The 17485-nt window shown below is 43.2% G+C and overlaps 1 protein-coding gene across 6 annotated transcripts in view; it reads left to right on the forward strand.

Annotated features, from left to right (window-relative positions):
* Positions 1 to 17485, forward strand: part of samd12 (sterile alpha motif domain containing 12) — a 117957-nt gene that overhangs the window by 72167 nt on the left and 28305 nt on the right. For 4 of the 6 annotated variants that reach the window (XM_020507136.2, XM_020507134.2, XM_031793766.1 and 1 more), the window contains exon 5: positions 6903 to 9103. The exons of the other annotated variants lie outside the window; for them this stretch is intronic. In XM_020507136.2, coding sequence (XP_020362725.1) covers positions 6903 to 6997 — 95 coding nt within the window. In that variant the 3' untranslated portion in view covers positions 6998 to 9103. Of the gene's footprint in view, positions 1 to 6902; positions 9104 to 17485 lie in introns of those variants that run through there. 6 annotated transcript variants of the gene reach the window in all.

Raw genomic sequence — 17485 nt, forward strand, 5'->3', positions numbered from 1 at the left:
TAGATGGACATCTCACTTCTGTGTTGAGGCCCACATGTTAGCGCTGAGGTTAGCTAACCAGACTGTTACCAAGCTCAGAGAGCCAACTTCAGTCACGGCTACTATAGCTAGATTCGTACCAAAAGGTATCTAACTCCTAGGTGTGAGTCGTGCCCCTGTTCTGCTCAGATCAGAGAGTTGGTCTTCTTTGTTATGTACTGTACGGGCTCTCGCAAAGGGACTATGTCCCCAGGGATCATGTTTCCCTGTTGCAATAGATCTATGTTTCTGTAATTAATGAATGCGAGTCAGGGAGAGGGTAGGGGAGTTATTTGATCATTAAAAGGTTATTTTAAGGTACCAGGTACAGTCGGTGTATTGTAATTCAAACTTTCTAAATCGGTGTCATTAAAGCATCAAATGGACTGAAACAGTTAGGGACTACCTGAACCTGTCCAATAGGAAATGCTAGCTTTCCCGTGGAAAACGTTTTGCTACAGTATGCCCGAGTAATGAATACAACCCTGATCTAAGACCTGCAGTAGAGCGAGTAAATTGGCATCTTTCGCAATCACAACGATGTTAATAGACTCATGGAAACGTCAGATATTTACTTCTAAGTTCATTGTGAACTGTTTTTTTTTTTTTTTTGAGAACACATACTTTAACTGTCTCCATTCGAGACAGAAAGTCTATACTGGGTAGCTTATCTCTCTGTGTAATCTATCTATGTAATAGACTACATTTTATGCCTGAGTTGAGCTGCATTACATTCTGGCCCCGACAGAGATGTATTAACTTGCAGGTCGACAAATGACCTTTTTGAAATGTTCTGGACCTGAAGAGAGGGGGGATTCCTTCAGCTCATCCACACCAGCTGCATACTTTTACTCAGAGTAGCAGTGGACGTGTGCACCCTCACTTATTCATCACCTCCAGATTTGCAGGGGAGCCATGAAAGAAAGTATTTCAACTCCCTCCTCATCTCCCAAGAACATTTTTCATCCTCCTGAAAAGAACATGAGATGTCTGTTTTTTTTGGTTGTTTTTTTTCCTCCCGCTTCCGCATTCCACAGCGAAACTGTGTTTTTTTCCCTCTCTCTCGTTCTCTCTCTGTCTCTCTCTCGGCTACTCCAGTACTTTTGAACTTTTTTACTCTTAATCCCATTGCCTAAAAATATGCCTGCGCCGTCTGAAGCCCAGCCGGTCCAGGAGAAACTCTGGTGTCTGCGGAAGAGGGAATTAGAGTACTGCTCTCCAGCCAAGTGGAAATGAACAGAGCGAGAGGAAGAGGAATGGAGAGAGTGAGGAGGAAAAAGATTTCAGCCTGTACCAGCACTCTCTCCAGCCTCTCTCTGAACATGCTTAATGCCATTTTATAGTTGGCATTAATGTATCCCTCATTTTTGCTATCCCAGAATTGCAGAGATTCGCCTTATATGTTGTGCTATTCTAGATCATATCTTGAGCTTAGTGCACAGACATTGAGAGTGAAATGCATGACTATTGTTTTCCTGGTGGCGGACAGATAGACGAGGGGGAGCAGTGGAGGAGAAAGGAGAGGGACGGTAAGATGGAGAAATAGACACAGAGGTGGAGAGGGAGACAAAAGAGAGGAGGCAGAGAACGAGAAAAGAGGATGAGGGCAGGAGACAGACTGCTTAAGCGGCAGAGACTCGGGGGAAATACCCGAGCAATATCCCAACCAACCAGCCTCTGCCACCCTGCCCCACACAATTACAATATATCTGACAGAGATATTGAGCGCGGATCCCTTGCCATTTCTGTTGATGCACCGGCCGTCAAGAGGCAAGATTTTTATATAAAATTACAAAAAAAATGGAATTAATACGGTCTTATTGAAAAGAGGAGGCCCGGGCCAGCCGGGGAAAATAACAATGCGAGTTTCTGTCTCCAGAGTCCTCTCTTCTTCAGATAGCAGGTGGAGGTTTGGCCGGACCATGTTGTTCAGTTAGGTTCATTACTCATTGTGCGAGAATAGAAATGGAGATTGCTTCGGGGCTGCTACCTTGATATTAGGTAGAATAGAATAAATAGAGAATAAATCTGTGGATACTGCAAGAAAAGCATGGGGTTGACTGGAGCAGTAGTCACTTCTTATCCTCTCAGGCTGTGCTGTTTTGGAAGACCATTTTCCACCATCACGCCACCTTAGACGAGCACTTCGGTGAACTTTGAGACCTAATGTAGAGCTGTCCATTTTTAGAAGAGACAAGCTTAGGGCAGGAGACAAAGGCAAACAACCTGTCAGGCACAGTCAGGAGACTATGGCCAGGCAGTCAACTACTGTACAGCTCTGTCTGAGGGACAGCATCTTCCCCTTCGTTTTTTTACTGAAGACAGTGAAATTCTGTCTGTCAGAATTTGGGAGGTGCAGGGGACTGGTCAAGGGATGTATCAATTTTAAGAGGTTTCTGCACTATCTTTTTTTGAAAGGTCTATTTTTATAAAAATTTTGTATGATTGTTTTTTTTAGACTAGACCTAGACAAAAGACAAAAGACAACTTAACATTTCAGACATGGATCCACTAAACTAGACATGACGTTGGCTGGGACTTGATGCCCAACCTTAAACATAAAGAAAAAAGACAAACAGTAGCTCAGACATTCATACATTTCAACAAACAGTAATGACCTCAAACTTTCCCAAACCTACATGTTCCCACAGTATCGATACCAATCTTGTTTGTTCTCATAAGATTTGTATTAAAAATGTTTCATCCTATGGATATTTCAAGGGTTTGTAATACTTTATCCCATTATCGCTTCAAATTGCGCTATTTATATCTGTAGCCCACATTTTTTATTTTTTTTATTTTCAATAATAATTCATTTGATTAATCCACTTAACGATCTAGGACCATATGATTTCCAGTTTAAATAAACATTTTCAAACTGATTGAGAAAATAATGTTCCAACCCATTGGGTATCTCATTGCACCCTCTTGAAGTAAACTTACATTACAAAACTTCTGACAGCCAACTTTCTAACTCCGCCGATACATTTTTGACATTATAGCATAGGTCTTGGTCCCAAAAAGGTATATTTTGTGATGTTCTACCTTTTTGCATAGGATATTGCGGCAAGGTGTGCGTCGGCTTATCCATATAGCCCTACATGGAATCGGTGAATGCAGGATTGTACCAAACCTGTTTAATGATGTATATTACATGTTGTATTTATCCATTTTCAAAGAATTTGTCTGTCCATTCTCACCTTTACCCCGTGTCAGTCCATTCTCACCTTCACCCTGTGTCTGTCCATTCTCATCTTCACCCTGTGTCTGTCCATTCTCACCTTCACCCTGTGTCAGTCCATTCTCACCTTCACCCCGTGTCAGTCCATTCTCACTTTCACCCTGTGTCTGTCCATTCTCACCTACACCCTGTGTCAGTCCATTCTCACCTTCACCCCGTGTCAGTCCATTCTCACTTTCACCCTGTGTCTGTCCATTCTCACCTTCACCCTGTGTCTGTCCATTCTCACCTTCACCCTGTGTCTGTCCATTCTCACCTTCACCCTGTCTGTCCATTCTCATCTTCACCTTGTGTCTGTCCATTCTCACCTTCACCCTGTGTCTGTCCATTCTCACCTTCACCCTGTGTCAGTCCATTCTCACCTTCACCCTGTGTCAGTCCATTCTCACCTTCACCCTGTGTCTGTCCATTCTCACCTTCACCCTGTGTCAGTCCATTCTCACCTTTCACCCTGTGTCAGTCCATTCTCACCTTCACCCTGTATCAGTCCATTCTCACCTTCACCCTGTGTCAGTCCATTCTCACCTTCACCCTGTGTCTGTCCATTCTCACCTTCACCCTGTGTCAGTCCATTCCCACCTTCACCCTGTGTCAGTCCATTTTCACCTTCACCCTGTGTCTGTCCATTCTCACCTTCACCCTGTGTCAGTCCATTCTCACCTTCACCCTGTGTCAGTCCATTCTCACCTTCACCCTGTGTCTGTCCATTCTCACCTTCACCCTGTGTCTGTCCATTCTCACCTTCACCCTGTGTCAGTCCATTCTCCCCTTCACCCTGTCAGGCCATTCTCACCTTTACCCTGTGTCAGTCCATTCTCACCTTTACCCTGTGTCTTTCCATTCTCACCTTCACCCTGTGTCTGTCCATTCTCACCTTCACCCTGTGTCTGTCCATTCTCACCTTCACCCTGTCTGTCCATTCTCACCTTCACCCTGTGTCTGTCCATTCTCATCTTCACCCTGTGTCTGTCCATTCTCACCTTCACCCTGTGTCAGTCCATTCTCACCTTCACCCCGTGTCAGTCCATTCTCACCTTCACCCCGTGTCAGTCCATTCTCACCTTCACCCTGTGTCTGTCCATTCTCACCTTCACCCTGTGTCTGTCCATTCTCATTTTCACCCTGTGTCTGTCCATTCTCATTTTCACCCTGTGTCTGTCCATTCTCACCTTCACCCCGTGTCTGTCCATTCTCACCTTCACCCCGTGTCTGTCCATTCTCACCTTCACCCCGTGTCTGTCCATTCTCACCTTCACCCCGTGTCTGTCCATTCTCACCTTCACCCCGTGTCTGTCCATTCTCACCTACACCCTGTGTCAGTCCATTCTCACCTTCACCCTGTGTCAGTCCATTCTCACCTTCACCCTGTGTCAGTCCATTCTCACCTTCACCCTGTGTCAGTCCATTCTCACCTTCACCCTGTGTCAGTCCATTCTCCCCTTCACCCTGTCAGGCCATTCTCACCTTTACCCTGTGTCTGTCCATTCTCACTTTCACCCTGTCTGTCCATTCTCACTTTCACCCTGTCTGTCCATTCTCACCTTCACCCTGTGTCTGTCCATTCTCACCTTCACCCTGTGTCTGTCCATTCTCACCTTCACCCTGTGTCTGTCCATTCTCACCTTCACCCTGTGTCTGTCCATTCTCACCTTCACCCTGTGTCAGTCCATTCACACCTTCACCCTGTGTCATTAGCCCTTTTAAACAATTTTTAAAAAATACTGTTGCTTTCAAGTCCATGCAACGCTTTGAAAACAAACCTTACTCTGATCCATAAATGACCTTTATCTCGTGACATTGCTCTGGATTTAATCCATTTACCATGGGCTACTGTCATTATCTGTCCAATTGCAGATTGTTTTTTTAAGTTAGGTTGTACACTACTCCTAGAGACTATACTGTATATGTAGAATACTGCTATGGTATACTACTACTACTACTACAATTGGTGACCCCAGGGGGATGGATATCCACATCTAAATCTTATTTGTATTGGGGTTAAGGGGATCACCAAGTCCAGGGGAGAGATCAATCTCTCTCTCACACACACACACAGCCCTCAACCTTCTCAGATCTCCCTTCCCGCGCTTGACAAAACCTGTCATAACAATAAAAAATGCAGGATGTCCGACTATTTTATGAAGTCTGGAAATGAAAATGAAATGGGTCCATAAATCACATGGAATCTTTAAGTGTTTCCCATGTTTAATTTAGGAACGAGAGAGCGAGACTAAAGCGCTGACTCCACTGCCACCAGTGCAGATGACTACATATACCTAGATTTTAGAAACTAGTATGTAGCCTCCATGTATAACGGAGCCTTATAACGCTATTTGCACAGTTACCACCTTCGAGAACTCAAACTAATACATGATAGAGATGTAGGATCTTAATTTGACCAGTTTCCCACAGCAGGAAAATAATCATGCAGCAACAGGAAATGTGAATTATTGGATTATAATTATTTGACATTTTTGTAGGGATTGATGATACATTTTTAGTTAGAGCAAATCAAGTCTGCAATTTTAAAGTGGAAATGACAAACTTTAGAAGCCTTTTTAACCCTTGAATATACTAGAAGTTAGCATTTCTTGCTGTGCAGGAAAATCCCTACAACAACATGGTGATCAAATAAGATCCTACATCTGTAAATTCTTTAGCACACCACGCATTACTAATATACGATCTAGGTATAGACATATTATACAGGCAGAATGAATTATAGATGGGTGTAGACATAGTATTTATTCACAATGTTTAAGAGAGCGATATATTTACGCTGTTCAAAATGATTGGTTTAAGTCCAATTAGGTTAAATGGAATCGATGCGAGAGAGACAAATAGAGTACATATTTCATCGGAGTAGATCCGGTGTGTATTTTAGATTATATGCGTATTTTAGATTATATGCGTATAGTAACAGTGTACTGAATTAATTGATAGGTCCTTCCATCTCTCTCACACACACACACACACACACAAAGAGAGCAGCTGGATACGGAGGGGAATTATCATGGGACGTGGTGTGAGGGTGTTGCTGATTTTGTATAAGGCCTACATTAGGGAGCCCTTTGATCCACAGTGCTCCCTTTGCCCTACAAAAACACAATTAAAATTGTGTGTGTGAAGGAACATCACGTTATTAACACCATTCTGACATCGCTTAAATGATGAATATGTTTTGCTCTGAGGGGGTAGATGGGGACGTACCCCCTGCGCCCCCCTACCTCAGATGTGTGTGTGTGTGTGTGCATTAGGAATACACAATTAATCTAATTCACATAGACATCTTAACAGTTACGTGCAATATCCACATGGCAATTGATATCCATCTTGCAATATTTTAAAACGCCACTCAGCCGCGTGTAACATCCGTTTTTTTATAGTTTACTCTGTTTTTGTCGTCTCTCCCGCTCTCCTCTTAAGGCTTTCTCACGCACAAAAAGCCTCGCTCCGTCACTCAAGCAGCGCAGTTCCCCCTCCCCGCTGTTAGATTTATTATACGTTTGCATGCTGTTCTGTTAGGTCATGCAAGTCAACACATTGTTCCAAACAAGAACGATGCTGCTTTCCACTTTGCTTCTTAGTGCCTTCAGAAAGTGTTCACACCCCTTGACTTTTTCCTCATTTTGTTGTGTTACAGCCTTGGGAGAGAGAGAAAGAGGGGGAGACGGAGGAGTTTTCGGGGCTAGTGACTCCACAGAGGACAGGAGCCTGCTGAGCAGAGAGCTCAGATAATGAGGCCTCTCAGTTCAGCCTCTTACTCCAGAGTAAATGCATTCTATTCACTATAGACTCCAAGGAAAGACACTACCCCCCCCCGAAGACTCCTTTTGCAGTGCCTTCAGAAAGTATTCACACCCCTCGACTTTTTTCCAAATCTTGTTGCGTTAGACTGGATTTTAAAATGGTTTAAACTGAGATGTTTTGTCACTGGCCTACACACAATACCCCATTATGTCAAAATGGAATAATGTTTTTCGAAATGTTTACAAAATAAAAAATGGAAAACTGAAATGTCTTAAGTCAGTAAGTATTCAACCCCTTTGTTGTGGCAAGCCTAAATAAGTGCTTAAGTTTCATGGACTTTCTCTGACCGACGACATGACATACAGCCCTCTGTGTGCAATAATAATGTTTAACATTGTTTTTGAATGACTACCTCATCTCTGTACCCCACACATACAATTATCTGTAAGGTCCCTCAGTCGAGCAGTGGATTTGCAGTGAATTTCAAGATTCAACCACAAAGACCAGGGAGGTTTTCCAATTCCTCGCAAAGGGCACCGATTGGTAGGAGAAAAAAAAGCAGTCATTGAATATCCTTTTGAGCATGGTGAAGTTATTGATTACACTTTGGATGGGGTATCACCCAGTCACTACAACGATACAGGCGTCCTTCCTAACTTAGTTGACGGAGAGGAAGGAAACCGCTCAGGGATTTCACCGTGAGGCCAATTATGACTTTAAAATAGAATTTAATGGCTGTGATGGGAGAAAACTGAGGATGGATCAACAACATTGTAGTTCCTCCCCAATACTAACCTAAATGACAGAGTGAGAAGGAAGCCTGTACAAATGTAAAAAATATTGCAAAGCATTTATTCCTGTTTGCAATAAGAATCATGTGCAAAGCTCTTAGACCCAGAAAGACACACAGCTGTAATCGCTGGCAAAAGAGATTCTGACATGTATTGAAGCCGCGGTGAGAATGCTTATGCATATGGTATATTTCTGTATTTTATTTTCAATAAATGTGCAAAAATGTCTAAACGTTTTCACTTTGTCATTATGGAGTATTGTGTGTAGATGGGTGAGGAAAAATATCTATTTAATCCATTTTAAATTCAGGCTGGAACATCAAAATGTGGAATTAAATCAAGGGGTATGAAGGCACTGTATATCATTCTATTTCTAAAATTCCAACACTTCACCCAAGTGTTTTGATCTATATCGCAAGTCAAATCGCAATCACAATATTTAGTATAAAAAAAAATGTAAAAGCCTCTTTTTTTTTATTCCCTGTCGTGCAGCCCTAGTGTGCGTGCATATGTTTATGCATGCGTGTGTAAGGGGGTGTGGGCTGGGCCTCAGAGAGAGAAACTCTGCAGAAGGAGTGTGGAGCTGCCGCCCAGCACAGTGTGTGTAGAAGTCCTGTTAACCTTCATTAGCCTCCTCCAGTAGAGAGAGATTAGCAGAATACAAATGGCATTTTCTCAGGTCTCTATTGAATAGCCTTCTCCTCTCCACAGAACTGCTGACGAATGACCTGCAGAGAAATATGATTTGGGGGGGGGAGCAGGTGTTGACAGAATGCTAAGCACCTCTGCTTTAATATATTATATGCAAACTATTAATGATAGGAATACATGAAAGGTATTTGGCAGGTTTATTAGAGAGCATTTTTGTGGTGTGTGGTGGCTGAAAGAGAGGTGGCTGTTGGGAGTGTTTGACCTTGAAGAAAGAAGGTCTTGGACTCCTACATATTTGATCTGTTTGACGTGCCATGCCATGTATTTATAATGGGACATGACTTATATCAATGGTCAAGCCTGGCAACATGTACTTTAATGCATTATAGATGGGCAAGTTCTAGTTCAAGTACCACCAATTCTACACTGTCATTAACGTGTGAAAGCAGTACTGGTGGTTGGTATTGTGAGTCAGAAAGCCTCGGCCTTCATTTCAATAGAAGAGCCACAGGTAGGGAGTGAGAGTTTGCTGTTGCTAGGTTGTGTTAGGCCATAGAGGGAGGTTAACACCGAGGACACAGACTTGTGGGCACACTAACACTCAGACATACTTTGTAAACACAGCAGTGGTGTAAAAAAATACGTTAAAGCAGTTTTGGGGGTATCTGTACTTTACTATGTTTGACTACATTCCTAAATGTACTTCTTCATCACTTTTCCCTGACACCCAAAAAGTACTCGTTACATTTCAAATGCAGCATATGTGATGTCGTCTAGCATCTCTCCTCCAGTCTCATTAGCTCTGTTCCCTTTATCCTCTTCTCCATCAGTCTCTCTCTCTCCTGCTGTCATCTCTGCTCTCTTCTTTTCTTCTCAATCACTCGCTCTCTCCTCCCATCGTCTCTCTCCTCTCTATCAGTGTCTCTCTCCTACACAGCAACAGTGTCTGACCGACTGATAGCACATCCCTGGGCTGGTGGAGGAAGACACCCACTCTGTCTGGGCTCTGCTCTGCAGTACTGCTAGCTAGATGTCAGCAGGATTATATTTCAGACAGAGAGATGTTCCAGGGTGGCCGGACTTGTTTCTATCTGTGGAACTGCAATGAATGTGAACAGAGTCATACAAGAAACCAGTAGCCTACCATCATCTGATATCATGCTATAGCACAGAGCTGATGTAGTTATTGGCAAAGAAACACACACACACACAGACTTCTCTGGATCCAGAGTGACTGCAGTTAACTAGTTTATGTTAGAAAACTGCTTTAAGATTCCCAGGGGCCTCTTTGAATAATCTATAGGGAACTGTATACCCTGTTCAAATGGAGAGTTATTTAAGCTTGCTAGCCTACGTTACTCCTGACTGCATATCACTGGCAGCATAAATTGCTAAACTTTACTTGACGTTTGCTCTTCATCGCCCCTATTGTTGGCAACTTCCCAATGTACTCTGTGTGTAGGTATGCAGTACTGTGTACGTATGCAGTCATTCTAATCACTCTGGTACCTTGGCCATTTTTACTGACTTATTCCACATACTATGTCATGGGTCTGGAGGGAGAGGCGTGTCACTGGAGAAATTAATGCACTTTACCGTGAGAGCCCAATGACTCATATGTGGCAACCCTATACGCACGCACGCACACACACACACACACACACACACACACACACACACACACACACACACACACACACAGCACCATGTATAGCTCTCCAGAGGGGAACCATAATCTAAATCTGTTGACAGCGAAACAAGAAGAAAAACCGCAGACTGGATTCAAGTCAGTCTCAGAGGTTTGAATGTTGAACGGGTTAGGATCTGTGTACAGGGAAAGTAACAGCCAATCTGTGCTGGAACTGTTGGAACTACGACACACATCCTGGCATCTGTGGCCTGTGAAGTAAAAAACATAATTTAGTGTGGGTGTGGGTGTGTAATAGCTTACAGGTGATGTACAGTAAACTAGAGTTGTTCTCTTGTTTCCATAGTATAGGTATAACGTAGGAAGATCATAGTTTGTTTCTTTTCTGCATCCGGCGACTGCTGGCGTGCCATGTAAATCCAAACCCACAGTTAGCACCGGGTTCGATTTAATTTAGCGACACCCTGTCTCATATTCAATCGATCCTTATCCCAGTCTGCTGTTCCCCATTGCTTCAAGAGGGCCACCATTGTTCTTGTTCCCAAGAAAGCTAAGGTAACTGAGCTAAACGACTACCGCCCCATAGCACTCACTTCCGTCATCATGAAGTGCTTTGAGAGACTAGTCAAGGACCATATCACCTCCACCCTACCTGACACCCTAGACCCACTCCAATTTGCTTACCGCCCAAATAGGTCCACAAACGATGCAATCTCAACCACACTGCACACTGCCCTAACCCATCTGGACAAGAGGAATACCTATCTGAGAATGCTGTTCATCGACTACAGCTCAGCATTTAACACCATAGTACCCTTCAAACTCGTCATCAAGCTCGAAACCCTGGGTCTCGACCCCGCCCTGTGCAACTGGGTACTGGACTTCCTGACGGGCCGTCCCCAGGTGGTGAGGGTAGGTAACATCTCCACCCCGCTGATCCTCAACACTGGGTCCCCACAAGGGTGCGTTCTGAGCCCTCTCCTGTACTCCCTGTTCACCCACGACTGCGTGGCCATGCACGCCTCCAACTCAATCATCAAGTTTGCGGACGACACTACAGTGGTAGGCTTGATTACCAACAACGACGAGACGGCCTACAGGGAGGAGGTGAAGGCCCTCGGAGTGTGGTGTCAGGAAAATAACCTCACACTCAACGTCAACAAAACTAAGGAGATGATTGTGGACTTCAGGAAACAGCAGAGGGAGCACCCCCCTATCCACATCGATGGGACAGTAGTGGAGAGGGTAGTAAGTTTTAAGTTCCTCGGCGTACACATCACAGACAAACTGAATTGGTCCACCCACACAGACAGCATCGTGAAGAAGGCGCAGCAGCGCCTCTTCAACCTCAGGAGGCTGAAGAAATTTGGCTTGTCACCAAAAACACTCACAAACTTCTACAGATGCACAATCGAGAGCATCCTGTCGGGCTGTATCACCGCCTGGTATGGCAACTGCCGTAAGGCTCTCCAGAGGGTAGTGAGGTCTGCACAACGCATCACCGGGGCAAACTTACCTGCCCTCCAGGACACCTACACCACCCGATGTCACAGGAAGGCCATAAAGATCATCAAGGACAACAACCACCCGAGCCACTGCCTGTTCACCCCGCTATCATCCGGAAGCGAGGTCAGTACAGGTGCATCAAAGCTGGGACCGAGAGACTGAAAAACAGCTTCTATCTCAAGGCCATCAGACTGTTAAACAGCCACCACTAACATTGAGTGGTTGCTGCCAACACACTGACAGAACTCCAGCCACTTTAATAATGGGAAGTGATGGAAATTGATGTAAAATATATCACTAGCCACTTTAAACAATGCTACTTAATATAATGTTTACATACCCTACATTATCCATCTCATATGTATATGTATATACTGTACTCTATCATCTACTGCATCTTTATGTAATACGTGTTTCACTAGCCACTTTAAACTATGCCACTTTGTTTACATACCCTACACTACTCATCTCATATGTATATACTGTACTCGATACCATCTACTGCATCTTGCCTATGCCGTTCTGTACCATCACTCATTCATATATCTTTATGTACACATTCTTTATCCCTTTACACTTGTGTGTATAAGGTAGTAGTTTTGGAATTGTTAGGTTAGATTACTCGTTGGTTATTACTGTATTGCTAACCATGCTAACCATGTGTATGTGACAAATAAATTTGATTTGATTTGATGACATACAGCCCTGATTTTCGTGCACTTTCTCTCTCCCCATCTCTTTCTCGCGCTCCCTCTCTCTTTCCCTCTCTGTCTCTCTCTCTCGCTTCCTCGGAGCAGCGTGTGTGCGTGTGTGTGTGTGTGTGTGTGTGGTGGCGTTACGATGATGATGTAAACTGCTCTGTGTTAACATGGCAGCTCCCAAATTGCCCTGAAGTGGCTCGTGGTGTAATTGCAGGTTGGGGCAAAAAAGGGAAAGAGTCGTATGGAGTCAAGTCGCTCCTCCTCGGGGGGCCAAAAAAGACTCTCCTGTCTTAAACTCTCCATAAGTGACTTGTCTAGGCCGACGCCTCCATCACACCCACACCTCGAGTAAGATCTCCAGGAGCCAGGCAGCAATTACCCAACAGCCAGGTTGGTGTGTCTTGCAGGGGAGGGAGCGTGAGGGGGTGGAGAGAGGGGAGAGATGGAAAGCTGGAGAGCGAAACAAAGCAAGACAAGGAGATGGAGAGAGAAAGAAAACGGGGGGGAGTATCTGTCAGAACCAGGAATTGTGCCGCCGTCACATTGCCGTCAACCCGGCAGCCATCGCTGATAAAGACAACCCAGACAAAGGATCTTCATGTGTATCCTCTCTTCCTCTCTTGTCTCTCCTTTCTACCCTCCTCTTGCTTTGTTGCCATTGTCACCCGCCTTACCTCCCCCACTTCCTACAAATTAGCGCCTGCATTTACCCATCAATCAGTAGACTGAAGAATGGAGTTAGGTAGCAGATAGAGGGAGAGAGAGCGCGGTATACACCGTCATTCTCATTAAGGTTCCGTCCTACTCTCATACACACACACACCTCACTGACTGACTGAGTCTGTGTTATTTTGGGTGATTTCCGGAACCAGTTGGTGCACTACCAGCCTGCTCTCCACTGATCCATGACGGCAAACGTATTTTCTCCCTCAAGTCTTAATGAAGAGTGAAATCCTGTTGTTTTGCGCTGGCGGTATTTATCCTCGTTTTTCGTCCAGTCTATCTTCGTTTCCCTACGATCAAGGGTAGACGGAGTACATTTTAATAATGCAATGCATTTGCAGAGCGCTTTTCATTTACAGATGCTAATCACAAAGCTCTTTACAATGAGAGCAGCCATTTAAAAGAAAAGCTTTAATAAAAGCATTAGGCGAGAAATGAAAAGTACTAAAGAGGATACACAAAAGAATAGAGGCGACAAGGACAAAGCAATAAAACTTGTAAGGTATTTAGAGTGCCTTTTTCCAAATGAGTGATGATTCATTGAAAGATGTAGTGAAACAAATAATGTTAGTTAGCGTGCTTGGTTTGACATACCCATGCTCTTGTGAGGACATATACCTGGATGCACTTGGCCAGATACAGTTGAAGTCAGAAGTTTACATGCACCTTAGCCAAATACATTTAAACTCAGTTTTTCACAATTCCTGACATTTAATTTTAGTAAAAATTCCATGTCTTAGGTCAGTTAGGATCACTACTTTATTTTACGAATGTGAAATGTCCGAATAATAGTAGAGAGAATATTTTATTTCAGCTTTTATTTCTTTCATCACATTCCCAGTGGGTCAGAAGTTTACATACACTCAATTAGTATTTGGTAGCATTGCCTTTAAATTGTTGAACTTTGGGTCCAACATTACGGGGAGCCTTCCACAAGCTTCCCACAATAAGTTGGGTGAATTTGGACCATTTCTTCATGCGACAGAGTCAGGTTTGTAGGCCTCCTTGCTCGCACACGCTTTTTCAGTTCTGCCCACAAATGTTCTATGTGATTGAGGTCAGGGCTTTGTGATGGCCACTCCAATACCTTGACTTTGTTGTCCTTAACCTCTTAGCGCCCCTACTTTTTCAATTTCCGCCTGAAGACATACCCAAATCTAACTGCCTGTAGCTCAGGCACAGAACCAAGGATATGCATATTCTTGGTACCATTTGAAAGAAAACACTCTGAAGTTTGTGTAAATGTGAATGTAGGAGAATATAACACAATAGATCTGGTTTAGATAATACAATGAAAAAAGCATGTATTTTTTAAATTGTTGTATCATCATCGTTAAAATGAACAAGATAAAACAAACATTCAGATAGGATGATGGGAACAATTTCAGTGAAAAACATAAGAGGGCAACAGTACTTGTGCAAAGTTTCAGAATGATAACTTCCAAAATGAGTGTGCTACATGACATTTATCATGAAGTCACCCAGGTGTCCCACACAAGTAGCCCAAATGTACCCAAGTGACCAATATTGTGCTGCTGATGCGAGGTGCCATAGCAGTCTCTTTCTGCTGTAAAGCAGAGGGTCACCAAGCATGTGGCGCTGGTGATGGGGGACTTAATTTAGCAAAGAACACAGCAACACCTCCATGCTGTGCCCTTTTGGCCCTGAGGCACATCCATGCCTGCAGAAATAAATTTGGGCAGATGAACACCACTTGTGGCATGAGCTGGATGAACCAGCTTCAGTGGGGGATGGACACATTGGCACTGGGGGCTCCCATTCGGAGTCAGTGTCACTGTGAAAGAAAATGTTCAGTTAGAATAGTTTCACATATGAGCCCTGTATCAACAGGTATAATAAACAGATATATAGAGTACGGGGAGTACAGGTTGAATATATTATTATAGACCTGCTGGATCTACTGTCTCGTTTATATTATGATATTTCAGCTAGATCTACTGTCTCTATTATATTATGACAGACCAGCTACATCTTCTGTCTTTATTATATTACAACAGACCAGCTGTATCTACTGTCTCCATTTCACTTTGGCCATTGTTGTGGGCCTGCCCTCCCCTCAACAGCCTCAAATAGGCTATTTATTTCACAAATAATAATCTCCCACTTAAAAAGATGAGAGAGGCCTGTAATTTTCATCATAGGTACACTTCAACTATGACAGACAAAATGAGAAAAAAAATCCAGAAAATCACATTGTAGGATTTTTAATGAATTTATTTGCAAATTATGGTGGAAAATAAGTATTTGGTCACCTACAAACAAGTAATCTACAAACAAGTCATCTTTTTAAGTGGGAGAACTTGCAATATTGGTGGCTGACTAAATATAATTTTCCCCCACTGTACATACAAACATACCCCCACCCACAATTGCAAATAAAATGTAAAAAAATCACAAATAATATTTGATATTATTAATTTCCAACAACGGCATTAGCATGAGAAGAACTTACCAGTCCAAAACAGTGTCCTCTCCGTGCAAAAATGAGTCTTCCATCTGGGAGTCATAGCTATGCTCGCTAACTGAATCTTCGTCCAGGAGCAACTCTGTCTCACATTCCTTATCAATTTCTTATATCATTTTGTGTACATCTGTATATCTAGACTTGGATTTTGCTTTCCCTGACTTAGTCCCCACAATGTTTGATATAAAAATAGCTGTAGATGCGCTTTACCGAAATACTGCTGTGCGTAACACACGTGGTTCCTTCCAGTATGAATCTTCAATGACGAATGACCCTCTTTACGCCCGAGTTTACTACATGGGCTGGTCTTCCAACACATAAACATGACATATTGCCGTTTACCTCAGCTCATTGGCTATCTGCCCAGCTAGATTTCAAGACGATCGGTGGTCATTGGGTTAAAATACAGTCAATCCACGAAACAGCGGTCATATAATTGGTGCACAATGAGGTCATTACTTGTTATCTTTAAATTGGTTTCTTTCGGTCAATACGTCCCGCGAAACGAACCATCATGTTTGGTTATGTTACACACAACCAGTTGATTGCAATGAAACCAAACATGACAGGATAAGCGCACATTTAGTGTGTGTATTTACATCGAATGTTTCGTCGAAAGTTGAACGAGACGGAATTCACGACACAAGCGGTTCACAAAATGTTTCGTGTTAGGCTATAAAAATGGATTTGATCAAACAAAAGACCATTCATTGTGTAACAGTGAGTCTTGGGATTGCAAACAGAGGAAGATCTTCAACGGTAAATTATTTATTTTATTGCAATTTGTGATTTTGTTACGCCTGTGCTGGTTGAAATAGTATTTTGGTACGGGGCTCTGTCCTCAGATAATCGCATCGTAGGTTTTCGTAGGTTTCACGCAGGTGGATTACCAAGATTCTAGGTTTTTGAACCATGTGAGACACTTGTATTTTCATGAATGTTTAATATTACTATTTATGTAGCGCTCTGCCATTTCACCGGATGTTGTCGAATTTAATCTCGCAAACGGGATCTAAGAAGTTTTCAAGCCATATTCTCCCGCATAGGTTTTAGGTGTCAGTGACATTAGTGCAAGACTGAATGTTAAACATGGACTTGCTAATTGGTCAGGAAGGGTGATAATGAGCCAATGTGAGATGGGCATGGCTTTAGTCTTCCAGTCCTAGTTGGTATCCTGTACAGTCAGTTCCACCCAGGAGCTTTAAAATCTGATTCATATTGAGTTAATGACTAATTGTTGTTCCTGAGAAATCTAGGTGCATTTTTTCAAATTAGCACCAAGGCACTCTTGGGGAAAAATACATAGTAATTAACACTTAAATAAATAATTAACACTTCTGAATTTTTTACTAAATGCCAGATTTCAGGACATGATCTACTCTACTGAAGGTACTGTCAAAAAAGTGCTGTTTTACTTCAAGCATTTCTCTATTTCTCTCTCAATTAACCATTTTAACATATTTCGTATGTTTAAAAAAATATTTTTTAAACCTCAACTCCTACAACCGGAACCTCCAACAGAAGCTACTAGCTAGTAGTCAGCTAGCGGTCATCAGCTAATCTTTAGCCCGGATAACTCAACCCAGTCCACATCTCCGGATTCCTACAGCAAGCTCTGAACCTTTTCACCTGGATCATCGCAGCTAGCTAGCTGCTATCCGAGTGGCTACTCCTAGCTAACGTCTCTTTCCCGAAGCAAGCACCAATTAGCCTGGAGCTAGCCTATGCTAGGCCCATCTCACGGCTAGCTGAAGAGGTCCATCAGCCACTCCTTGGCTACAATACCTATTTTGCCAATTGACCTGAACCCCTTTTACTGCCGATACAGAGCCTCGCCGATCCTTCACGACTGGTCTACCGACGTAATACGCCCAAGGGGGTTTTCAACAGGCTCCTCTGTCGCAACGTCCCCTGAATTCCCATCTGCTATCCGCGGCCCGCTAGCTGTCTAGAGCATATCGGACTGTTAGC

The sequence above is a fragment of the Oncorhynchus kisutch genome, linkage group LG17 (genome assembly GCF_002021735.2).
Source record: "Oncorhynchus kisutch isolate 150728-3 linkage group LG17, Okis_V2, whole genome shotgun sequence".
Lineage (NCBI taxonomy): Eukaryota > Metazoa > Chordata > Actinopteri > Salmoniformes > Salmonidae > Oncorhynchus > Oncorhynchus kisutch.